The sequence below is a fragment of the Lissotriton helveticus genome, chromosome 10 (assembly GCF_964261635.1).
Source record: "Lissotriton helveticus chromosome 10, aLisHel1.1, whole genome shotgun sequence".
NCBI lineage: Eukaryota > Metazoa > Chordata > Amphibia > Caudata > Salamandridae > Lissotriton > Lissotriton helveticus.
This window is the reverse complement of record NC_136071.1, coordinates 577,220,023-577,233,178: the sequence shown is the minus strand read 5'-3', so window position 1 is coordinate 577,233,178 and position 13,156 is coordinate 577,220,023. Positions and strand designations below refer to the sequence as shown.

Sequence of the window (13,156 nt, the reverse complement as noted above, 5' to 3'; positions counted from 1 at the left end):
TCAGTTAAAGAACTTTATTTGCAATATTTCTTTGCATAAAATAAAATACATCACAATAGATAAGTACAATTCATTATTATATTATCTTAAAACATCACAATAAAACCATATAAATTATAAAAACTGAACAACTTGACTACAAATTACATAAATAATTATTTACATTTCCTATCAAATTGATATACATTCAAAAAGCTAAAATCGGTACCTAATAAACCAGACATTACTACTTTTAAACAATAAGAATGTTCTCCCATATCTATGCATTCTGCTTTCAAAAATCTTAAGTGCTTTCCTGGTTTTTACTGTTGCCCACAAATAGGTGGCCAAAACCGAACAAACTGAGGGGTTCTCTAGCCGTTGAAAGTGGGACAATGCTTGCCTATATTGTCCAAAATTAGTGTTATGCAGAATCGGTACCAGTTTTCTTTTTCTTTGCTGGGAGTAAAATGAACAAAAAAACAGTAAATGATAAGCTGTCTGTTCAGAAACATCATCACATGGACATCAGGACACATTTTTATGTGCACAATTATTTGCCTGAAACCCGAGCATAAGTGGGATAAAATTTAACCGAAATCTGGCTATGGGCAAAGGTCACGTAAATCTGAAAATCACACCCCATGTAAGATACCTGTGATAAACATAGTTAGACCTGGCACCATTGGCGTGGGTCTCCCTTAAATTTTTGCTGTTGCCTCATGTATTTTTCTGATGTTATATGCTTTGGGCACTGTGCCACTGCTATCCAGTGCCACAGTGCAAGTGCTCCGTTTTGTAAATTGATATATTAATCAGTGGTTCCATGTTTGGCTATTTGGTTTGCTTGTCAGACCCTAGTCTAGTGCACCGAGTGTGCCCAGGGCATGTAAATCCAAATGCTGCTGGTGGGCTTGCAGCACTGGTTGTGCCACCTACAGAAGCAGCCTTGTAAAATGTGTCTAAGGTCTGCCATTGCAGAGCCTGCGTGCAGTCTGGTACTGTCATGCTGACTGGGCAAGTGCACCCACTTGCCAGTCCCTAAACCTTCCCTTTTCTTCATATCAGTCACCCCTATGGTAGGCCCAAGGGCAGGGTGCATTGTAAGTATAAGGTAGGACAAGCCCTGGTGTGCGTGGCATGTCCTAATAGTGAATTACAGCCATTTTAGTTTTTCACTATTGCAAGGCTACCTGTTCTCCATAGGCCAGAATGGGCTGTTAGAGTTATTACATTTTATAATCCTAACTGTCTCAGAGAACATGGTAGAAATTGAAGTTTAGTATGCCTGAACTCAGAATAATAAAATACATATTTTAGTGAAGTTGGTTTTAATATTCTGTTATTGCAAATACCACTTTTAGAAAGAAGGTATTTGCTAACTATTCAAACCTGCCTCTGCGAGGTTGTGTATTCCTTTGTCTGGTTTTGTGAGTGACAGGGCTGGGGAATTCCAAGAGACAGGCTAAGTCCCCCAGTGGTGAATAGAGAGATTGCATCTAGATGGGAGAGTGGAGTTGCACCTGAACCTTGAACAGGGCTGTGCCTGCCTTCCAAAATGCTGGCTCCACCTCCTGGGGAGCGGCTGATGTCTCTGCCCTGCACACTGAAAGAAGAGAAGGAGTCCTATAAACAAAGTGCTCCAGGTCTGTACTTGCCTTCCACAATGCTGGCTCCACCTCCTGTGGGGCGTCTGATGTGCCTGCCCTGCACTGTGAAAGGAAAGGAGAAGTCTGGTAAACAGAGTGTTTCAGAACTGGTTTGGACTGGGCAGAGGCCCCTCTCCCCTCAGAGAACAAAGGATTTTGGGGTATAAATATTGGGACCCTGATCCCATGAAATTAGATCACTTTAGACTACAAGAAGAAACCTTTACTTAGGAGAGGAACCTGAAGAAACTAAGGAGAGACTATTCCCAAGCTGAAGTGCTGCTTGGGGTTTTGGCCTGCAGTGGTTGCCTTACTGCCAAAGGAAGGAGAAAGGAACTTTGTTTACTTTGCTTTCAACTTGTGACGGATCTCCAAGGGCTTGGAAAAGTCTCATGGACAACCGACTTCACCCCCCTGCTCCCCAGAGTTCTTTGGAAGTGCCTGCTGCTGTTTTGGGCCTTCTGAGGAACTGCGTGTCGCAAGGAGCTGGAAGCACGGCTCAACGAGAAGAAGCGTGACCCCATCGCTGTGCCTGCCATCGCAACTCCGAAGGAGGGTGTCGCCGCTGGAACTGTCGCACTGCACCGCATCGGAGAGAAGCGTGCCACAACGAAGAGGAAGCATGTCGCCGTCGCTGCTGCTGCCGTCGCAACTCCGAAGGAGGGTGTTGGCGCTGTAGCTATCGCATTGCCCCGCATCGAGAGAAGAGTCTCGCAACGAGGTCTGAGTGTGTCGCCGTCGCTGTGCTTGCCGTCGCAACTCCGAAGGAGGGTGTCGCCGCTGGAACTGTCGCACTGCACCGCATTGACCAACAGCACCTTGCATCCCTGAGAAGCTCCCCACGTCGGAGCTGCTGCCGTCGCATCTTGAATGTCGCCGATGTAGTTGTCGCATCGAGCAGAAACTGCACGCAATGTGAGAGAAGAGTGTCGCCGCTGGAGCTGCTGCCGTCGCATCTTAAGGGTGTCGTCGCTGCAGTCCATGCATCTAACCGAGAACTTCTCGTATCCCCGAGAAGCATGCCGCATCTGGAAGATCTTCACATCTTTATTTCTTTGTATCTGAACTTTGCCGCATTTCCCATCGCTGCGACATTGCTGGTAGTGGAAGCGCAATGCAACCTAGGGTACATTGACGCAGAGTGTCGCATCTAAGAACTGAACTGAACTAAGCTTAAATCTACCATCTTAAAGTAATCGTATTGTGTATTTTTGTCATTTATGGTCTTGTGGTAACTCTATATAAAGTCTACTTATTTTTTATATAAAACCTCTGTGTTGTCCATTTGTAGTGTTGTCACTGGGTTACTGTATGTGGTCACAACTGCTTAGCTTACAACGCCTCTGAGATAAAGCCTTGCTGCTCGTGCCAAGCTACCAAGGGGCTGAGCAGGGGTTATTTTAGGAGTGTAACCCCCTTATCCTGACTAGAGGAGAGGGTCCCTATTTGTCACACGTACCTACCTACCTGTGCCAACTAGAGACCCCCAAATCTAACAAACATCAACTCTAAATTTGTTTTTATTTGTATCCCATCTGATAGCAGCAGCATTTTCTAGGACTGTCTGCATCAGTTTGTCTTTAGGAAAATGGAGCAAGGTGATGGGAGTCAAATAACTCGTGCAGACCCAATCTTGCGAGTGTGGAACCTACATATCTCAGCCACAGAATCTCTTTGGCATGATCAAACTTAAGGCAATCCCTTCATACTGCTTGATTTAGGGCCATTGTCTCTCTCTTCCAGATAGAATGCCATAGTGTCAATGGGGTCAATTTTACTGCATCTCTAATATACAGGAATCCCAACTCACTAAAGTAATCTCCAGCTTAGCTTATGAGAAAACACCTGCAGGACAATATTCAGAGGCCGGACTGGCATGAACGTGAGAACCTGTTTTAGGATGGCCCCTTAAATGCCTTTCTTAGTGTTGATTTATCCTGTTCTAGATTATGACATGCACATTGGCAGTCTCTGAAAACAAAACTAAGATGTCAGGGCAATTTCCTGGCCTGTTTTCCACAATGGAATGGGATGCCAGAGGTGCTGCTTTCTCCACCTCACAATGTGTAGGACAACTGAACACGATGTTAAGTACCTTTACAATCTCATGTGTATGGCATTTGGAATACACAAGTATGGAAAACATCATGTAGCACACTTACTAGAAACACAATTGAATTTTTTTATGAATCATTTCTGAAAACTGCTGTTTGTGCACGTACTACGATGAATACTGTATAAATTGCATTTTAATTTGTTTTGCATTGGATTTGGATTTTACAGCAGTCTCTTATGAATATTATGAATTTGTGATTTTTTGATGTATTATTGTATGAGTCTGTCCTTTTTTGGATATGTTTTTATCCGAATAAAGTAATTAATCCTGAATCATTTCTATTTAACATTGTACACCCATACATTACTCAAATATAGATGCATTCCTGTTGGATTTAGCACAAGTAGTGGTACAAGGTACAAAGAGCAAATGCTGTTAACAAATGATCTCACATAAATCAATACTCTGAAATCACTGTTAATAAGATTATTTGAGTATCAGAATATTGCACCCATGACATTGATTAAGAGCTGTAAACCCACATCAACGCATCACTACATACATACCGCCAGCCACCTTGAGTAGTGGTTGGTGCTGAGGTCTGTGTACCTTGACAATCTGCCTACTACCTACAAACCTGGCTAAACGTTGAGTTATTCTTCATGTCTCTGCCTCACCCAGAGTCATCAGTAATACTGTGTGGGTGGCAGGTGAACCTTTACAAACGCCTCCCAAGGCAGCCGTTTTAGGGTCAGGAAGACCTGTCTTTCAAGAGTCTTTAGCATACTCTCTGCACTCAATCTCACCACTTCCAGTTTATTGTAGCATATTGATAGGTGCCCATGAATGCCTTGAGGATCATTCATCAGACATTATGACTATATCTACATTTGAAAAGTGGGGTACACATGCTGGAGCAGATCTCCGAAAGAACACTTCTAAGAAGATGAAGGTCCTTCAGGTTTGGTGGAAAGGGTACTCTTTAAAAACGTGGTGCGTGTTCCGTCCTCAATTAGGTACAGTGCATGGACTGTAATGTACTTGTAATACGGTGGACAGGACATCAGAGACATATATGACAGAGGATGAATGCGGCAAGGATTCTGCAAGTATAAATTGTGTGAGCAGTGTTGGGCGCAATGATCTGTGAGTCACCCCTACCTAGACCATCTGCCGACAAAAAAATCCCAAAGAACACAAACCTAGTCTGATTTTTGACTATCTCTTCATATTTCTGTCTTACTCAGAGTCTTGACTAATAATGTGTGTATGCCATGTACACCTTTAATAACATCTCACAGTGACAGCATGCTTAGGCTCATAATGATGTGTCTTTTGTGCACCTTCAGCATACTCACTGCACTTTTTCCAACTACTTTCAGTGTGTGGGAGTATGTTGGGTGTGTGTCCAAGAATGGTTGAAGGCCCATTCATCATACGATATTAGCAAATCTGCATTTGAAAAGTGGGGTAAAATATGCTGGGACAGACTCTCCTAAGTTCCCTAATGAACAATTCTAGAAAGACTGACGGCCTAGGGGTTTGGAAGACAGGGTATTATGTTTCACCCACTGTTATGTTACTGTATGGCATTTGTAATATGGTGGATAGAACATCTGCTATGTTTTGACAAAGGATGACGGTAGCAAGTACACCTCAAGTGTGAGCAATGTGTTCCTATTCACTGGAATCAGTAAAAACAGTCAGTACCTCATTTCCAATTTAGGAAGAAAAATAGGCTTAGATTATGGATCTTCTGTGGTTTTGTACTATTAGAAAGATTTTCCAGATTAGATTAGCAATTTGAAAGGCTGCATAACTGATCACATAATGGCCCATGGAAGCTATGTACCCATGAACATTCATTTAAAGTCACATACTTGGTAGTAATCTAACTGCTCCTCCTCTGTCAGTTTCCCAGAACTTTCCTTTTGTGTGATACAGAGTGAAGCAAGTTGAAAATATCAAGCCTTGCCGAGATGGGCACTGGACATTAATAAGGACTCCACTGCCACTTTTCTTGGCGAGCACAAACTCTGCATTGGTGATATGGATTGCTCTTTTTTTCTCTGTTTCAGAAATGTGTTCTGCAAAGTGCTGATCATGCAACATTTCACCGCACTCCATAGCAGATACATTTGAGGCTACTGCTTCTGCAGCAGTAAGAATCTCATTAACGGCCAACTGAAAGTCAAGGAAGTGCATCAGTCTTCCTTTGGCTGTCTGACAATAGACAACATATGCATTGTATGTTGCCAGCCAGATTATCGGACAACCAATTTCTTAAACAATGTGTTTTACAACTTGCATTATATGGGTGAAGTAGCTGGTAATTTTTATTGCCTCCACCAATATACTATTTGTAATCAAGTATACAGTTAGGCTTGTTGATTTCTGCCAACTGACTTCAAACTGAGACCGGAGAAGTAGTCTCATATTCAGTTGTAGCGAGCAAATATACTTGCTGCCTTTCAGAAAATTTGATATCTATCAGTTTGTTGCAGTGCTTTTGAAGCTTCTAACAAACTCCTGAAGGAATCCTTTTGTTGTGATTTTGAATCGTAACGCAAGCTGCAGTGCTGGCATTGTACCACTTACTGAACAGCGGGACGCCTGTAAAGAAGTAGTACGCATAGAAGTTTATAACCTTTATGAAGGAGTGATTGCACAAGCTCATTTAGAATCTTCTCAATAATTCCTAACATAGAAAAGTGATTTGCAAGGTTTAAACTTGAGTCCTTCCCAGTATATAATCTTAAGCTGTATCTATAACCAGTGGAGCTCTTGCACAACATGTGCCGCTTGATGCCATAAGAAGCTGTTTTGCTTGGAAGCTGCTGTTTGAACAGCTCTCCCCTTTGTATGAATATAGTGGTCTTGTCGACCACTATATTCTTCCCAGGAGTATAAACCTCTGGAAATGTAACAAATTTAACACGAAAGGCCCAATTTTGAACAACCTGTGATGGTCTGGATGATCCCAAGGTGATGCTGCAGACTCCTCTTTCAAATGCAGCATACACTTCAGAATCAAAAACCTATCTCTGGTCATGACCGATGCAAGGATGAATGTTGCCCAAAATATATCACTCGACCACTAAGGCTGTACAGCTGTTCTGTGCACTATTCCTATAAGGAGTGTACGGGCCAGAAATATTTCCAGTTCTCCAAGTGAATTGGGAGCACTGACGTGTGCTGTAGAATGAGGCTCCAGAGTGCCCCATGCACCCTCAGACATATTTTAGCTCACAAATTAATTTGGTGCACAATTTTGTCAAGGAAGACATTATCCAGAAAAAGATGGAACCAGTCAATAGAAAAAAATTGCAATATTGACTTTACATCCAACGTCTGTCATAAATAGAGGAACTTTCTCCCTCAAATACTATGTCATGGTTGTATTTAGTGGTACCCATAGACATTAATGTCCAGTCATCCCCAAAGGGAAGGGAAAAATGTTATATATGCCTAACTGGGAGGGTGGTGGAGCCATGCCTGGGATGGGCAAATCCCCCATCCCCAAACACAAGCTATCCCTGGTGTCTATTGGAATTTCCAATTTGTTTGTGATCCATGAGCTAGAACCTTTTTGAGAGAGGCATCGCTGTAAAGGGTAAACTACGACTGACTGTCTCATTTCCAGGAATGCCTCTCTCAAAAATGTCAGGACTGCTGTTGGGAAAAATCCCACGGAACATGTGTGAAGCTCAGCTCAACTTCTCCTGTTTGCGGAACAGATTCCGTGTAGGCCTCCGTAAATATTGCCATGGGGAGAAACCTCCTGTGCAAGAACCAAAGGTTCCCCTGCAGTGTGATGGGCGAACTGTTCACATTGAACTGTTTCATGCAGAGACCTCAGCTTTCTACAGTTAATGAAGTTTGAGACCTGTATGAAGATGCCATTGGATGTGTTCAACTTACTTAAATGTAAGCATGTCTCTTAATAGTTGACTAGAGGCAGAAACTTCCCCTTTACTGGCATAACTGCTTGAAGAAGCCATTCCTTTATAAAAACTGGAATTGTAGAGTGGTTATTTGCATTTCAAGATCATAGCAACACAGTTTAATGTTTCTGTGATTCTTGTACTTAATCAGCAAACCATTCTTGTATCTTTTATATTCTTAATTTTTGATATTTACATGGTGATCAATTTCAATTATCCGACATGTTCATGTAATTATGAAATTATTATTTTGCAGCTGTTTTGTTTGAGAGAAGTCGTCATGCCTGCTACATGCTACTGAATGGCCCATTGGCATCTGAAGCACCAGGTCCAGTGTCTCTTACTAAGCGGAAGCTGAAGGAAGACATCACTAATGGTAAAGTCATCTGGCTGAGCGACGACAACGAGTACAGCGAGAAGGACATCAGGGATTTCTTCTTCAGAATGAGATACAGCAGTGAAATTGCATGATGGTTCTAAACATTGCCTTTTTTTCATCTATATGAGGTGACAATACTGTAAGCCTGTAAATCTTCTTTCCATACTTGTTTATTTCAGTCTCTCTGTAATCGATAAGATATCAAGCAGTGCCTCAGGACAGATTCTAAAGATCTGTTGTGAATTTTTTGATTATTGTCAAACATTTCGAGCATGGTTTAGCTGTATACAAAAGGCACAGTGAACACTATTTAAAATGGAAGCATATTTGCACTTTTTTACGAAATAGGTTTTGGAAGGTAGATGCCCACAATAGGTTTGTTTGCCCTTGCACATAAGGGCCTTTTTTTAAATTTATTGTCCCTGACCCTCAAGGGATCATTATTCATGTCCTGAAATTCAATTCCAATTTTTGGGAGGTTAAGGTGGGTACTGCAGTTAATCATCCTAATTGGTATGAGGATAATGCTTTTACAGGGACTGATTGCACCATTTTAATTTTTCTTTGCTCCATGAAGTAATTAAGGAAGGCAACCTGTTGCCTTTATCCTTAAGGCAACTTATTATTGCAATGTTGAAATTGTGAGGCCACTTATGATAAATATAACATCAAAATATGTTTTTTTTTCAGTAACAAACTTGTAGAAGGTTCTATTCACCTAACCAAATGTTTTCATTAGATACATTGTGTTTATTGATATTTGGGCTTTCAATCTCATAATTTGCTCAAACTAAAGATTAATTGCTCTGGAGATGCAGGGGTTTCTGGATGGATATTAATGTATACCCATTTAGCATGTTTGGTTTCCAAAGACCTGCCAGGATAACACCGTTTTTTTTCGGGATCGGAAATGACACTTCTTCCATGCCAATGGCTCTAGTAATCCTGAGCGACTTCCTCTATATAAAGTTTCAGTTAAACGTGGCCAGTGTAATGTTACAGTTTCTTGTAGAACTATCGTTTCCGGAAGAATATGTAAAACTGTTAGTTTTCTTAATTATTTGGGTTCCTGACTTAATAGGCTTATCAACTTATGTGGAATAGTTTGTAGAATATACTATTATCATACATCTTTCATCTTTCATATGTACTCACTCTCTAAATCTCATTTGGACTAAAAATCTTCTAACACTCCAGAAAAACATTATTGCTTTGTCGGTGAAAAAACCTCAGCATGATATAAATGTCTGTACCCCACACTCAAAACATACAACATTAAAAAACATAAACACAGCAGACTGAAAAAGAACGGAATGGCTACAAAATCCAAAAATTAATAAAACTCCCTTTCTGCAGTTGGATGACTAAGCCTAAAAGATAGTCATCCTTCTTTATCAAATCAACAGTCTTACAAGTTACAGATTGGGTCAAAAGTTCCAAACTGAAATTAAGTATTCATTAGGATCAAAACACATGCACAGGCCATCTCCTATTTTGGACACAAGACATATGATATCAAGTTAGAACAAAAAAACTAAATAATCTAGAAACCGAAAAAGAAAAGCAGATTCTCAATCTAGCAACATTTATAAAAGAAGCAATGGGGCAACACTTACTGACCTAATCTTGAAATCGCAGAAAAACAAAAAAATATTCTGACCAGGTGCAGCATAAAAAACGAGTACTTACCCAGTACCAGTAATCTCCAACCATTCAGCCACTCAAATCTGGAACTACTGTAACAAATTAGACACCATGACAGATAATGTAAAAAACCTTCTGGCTCAACTCATTCACCTGACGAGCAGCTCTCCCAACTCAAATATCAGTTAATGCAGCACTCCCAATTACAACACTCAAGCACGCAGACTCCCCAGGAGATATAGGGGACCCATCTCTCATCAAGCAAAAGGCAGAGTCCTTTGCCCACTATAGTGACTATGTCAAAGAAGCTACATCTTCTTAAATCTGTGAACCTCAATATCAATATAGGGCTACCTTCTGAACCCTATGGAAACTAAAGTTAACACAGGAATCGGAATTACCAAATGTGTGAAAATTATCACAACCCGATGCAGTTATCCCGATAGATACTGACAGGTCAAGCTTGTGAAACATGTAGAAGTCGGTGTATTAAAATCAATGATGCATATTATGCTTCATTTTCATATTGAAATCTCTGAATATGCAGTATTTACCAGACGAGTGATTACCTCAACCTAGGGTAATGGTATTTATCAATTTGTTTAAATAAGCCACCTGATTACTCCCTACTTGTAATGAGGGGCATAAGCATTTGTTATTTAAAACACTCCTAAAATAACTCCACTTGGGCACCAATGTGCTGGTCATTCTCATATCATAAATCACCTTGCTTATCACCTCAATAACTCTAAGTGCTTAGTAACTAAAAATGTTAGGTATTATTATGAAGGCACAGCTTCATAGACCCAATGCAATAGACTTCCTTCCTTCCATATCTGGTCTTTTTCAGACCCAACCTCAGAAGATGATAAAGGTTCCCTGCTCAGATAAACTTTATTATACTAACTCAAAGTGAAAATACTTACCAACCTTTCAAAGGAACTGACCATAGGTGCAGGTCCAGCTATCCTGCGAGACTTAATACAATCTAACAGAGCTCCCTTGTGACAATAGCTCATCAAAACTCTAGGGCTCTGCTTTGAAGAAGCAAACACCGGGAGCCCCAAAAGACCACCACAAATTTGGCACTTAACAGTATACTGCCAACGGACCAACACAGCAAAACTTTACACAGTCAACTACAAAGGCTGCATGCTGTGCTACACCAATCTCTGAAATCAATTAGGTACATCATTAAGACGTATACAACATAGTACCCCAAGGAGAACATGCCTCACCTATATTACTCATCCCAACAGCAACATTTGAAATACTGGAATTATCTTGATGTTCTGCAGTCTGTAGCCTTTGTCTCCTCATGTAATTCACACCATTTTTACACCAATGAGAATTTAAGTCAGTACAAAAGCCAGGCTGGCCAAGATGAAATGTGGAATTTCGCAAGCTTCTCCACTGTCCATATTACTACCCAGAATTTACTTGCTCCTGTCCTATGACATTAAGAGAAAATCCTGCATAATGATACCAAACTTAGTGGCCTATTACCATTTCTGTCATTAATATTCTAACTGTGGAGCTTGCAAACGTTTCCTAATTTGGATACCACCCGCTTTATTCAATGGTGTTGCAAAATCTGTAGTGGGTTTATGTTTACAGTCATGGACAATTTCATTAGCTTGGAGATCTGACATTGCAAAAATGCAGTTTTCTCTCAATACGGGTTCAGGCGGTTTCATTTTTTTAGGGCCGGTATTACCAACAAAAGCAATATTTGCATGGTCTCTACTCGATTTTACAATATGAATGACAATAAAATCATATGGTATAATACACTGCCTATTATGTAGAAACCCAATATATAAATATGCAATACTGTATTATTTTAAGTAAATGCTTCAACTGTAAATTATAAAACTTAATTAAATGTAATATTTTCTGGAAGTAAAAATGTAATGAACTGTAGAGAAAAAATTATTTTGAAGAGCCAGTGCAACTGGCTGATCGAATGAGTAGTTTGCATTAATGGTATCAGTAGCACATAGACAACTACTACACTGGACAGACGGAAATTTGTATTTAATGTTGTATTAATGTGTTTCATTTTCCCTACTGGTTTTGAAAGACTTTATTAGACAAACCTGTATATACCCACCTTCACAAGCATCTGTCTGTCAAAGAAAATAATGTATGTCTCTTAGAATGAATGCCAATATGTTTGGGGTTATGTTTGATTGTGGCTGACTTTGTGATATGATTTTTGTTTATGTGCACCTCAGATTTGTGGCTGGGGGTAAGCCTGTACTGATCTTTTGGCTTGGGGAAGTTGATTTAAATAATGTGCTCCTGATAAAATTCTAAATTATCAGCTTACATTGTGCCTTGAAAATGTAACAAGGGTGATAAAATTATTAATATAACTTTTTTTTTGTTTTTTTTGTTTTTAGAAGTGTTCCTTCTTTTAAAGCCAAAATATGATTATTGTAATTTCAATGAATAATTATTTATTGTTTCTTGTTGTATTGAAATTAATTTTATTGTGTTGACTTGAATAAATCTTCTAGACCGCTCTCTGTTGATTGATAAATGTTTGTAAATTCATTAACAAGTTGTATGTGAACAACTATCAATGAGCTGTAAAAGCACTTGAACACCCAAACAATTAAACAAAAACATAAAACAATGTTCAGTTCGCTTACAACATTATATATGATGAATTTTGTGTTTTGTTGGGCCTAGCAGTCTCGGCTGAGGCGGGTGTTAAAAAGACCTATGTAATATATAGGGCAGTGGTTCCATGGACGCCTACTGAAGAGGTCCGGGAATGAAAATTCAGTAATATTAACAGAATTATTATGTGTTCTTAAAAAGCAAAACTGAAAATTTTAAAATGCTGTAAATGTGAAGGAATTTTAAATTAGATGGCAAAATATAATTGGTATCCTTAGCCTGGTTTCTGTGAACAGTTCAAGTCCAGCGTACAGAATCCAGCATGGTGGCCTCAGTTAAAGGGCCTGTCTGCCGCAACTAAAAGAGAGCATCCATTAGGAGCAAAAACTACAAAGTGATATCCTAGCATCTAGCATATCACTTCATCTTTTAAAAATAAAGATACATTTCGAAAAGTTCCTTTCTTCTAATGAAAATGAAAATTCCAATTTTTTTGTTTGTTTGTGAATTAAATAAAATATTTAATGGTTTGTGTATTTTGTTTGATGTATGCTTATAATCTGTATTTGTGTGTACTGGTATGAGGTTCAAATAGTAGAAATGCCTTAAGCCATGTCCCCAGCTTCAAGTAGTGATTCTGTGGGGGTCTGCAGAAGTCAAAAGGTTAAGAAGCTCTTATATAGGGTGTATTTTTGGTCTGTTGATACCTGCAGAATCGTCAGCCTATACCTTTCCTATTACTTTACATGCTCTATGATCATTCACCGTATGTTGGGCATGTTGTCAAATAAAGCCCCTCTAACCAGCTGCTCACTTACTAATATTGCTTAGGGAAAATAATAGTCTATGGCAGTCTTTTACCACTTTGTCTCTTTAA

At 39.7% G+C, this 13,156-nt stretch overlaps 1 protein-coding gene across 4 annotated transcripts in view; it reads left to right on the top strand.

Moving 5' to 3' along the window:
• The window catches only part of FAM234A (family with sequence similarity 234 member A), a 379,590-nt gene extending 366,781 nt beyond the window's left edge, over nt 1-12,809 (top strand). For 2 of the 4 annotated variants that reach the window (XR_013601635.1, XR_013601636.1), the window contains exons 12-13: nt 7,885-12,433; nt 12,487-12,809. Coding sequence is in view for 2 of the 4 variants with exons in the window: in XM_078663112.1 (XP_078519238.1) it covers nt 7,885-8,099 (215 nt within the window). In the remaining 2 variants the exon portion in view is untranslated. Of the gene's footprint in view, nt 1-7,884 lie in introns of all 4 variants that reach the window. The other 2 variants (XM_078663112.1, XM_078663113.1) reach the window with 1 other exon arrangement.
• The last annotated feature ends 347 nt before the right edge of the window (nt 12,810-13,156 follow it).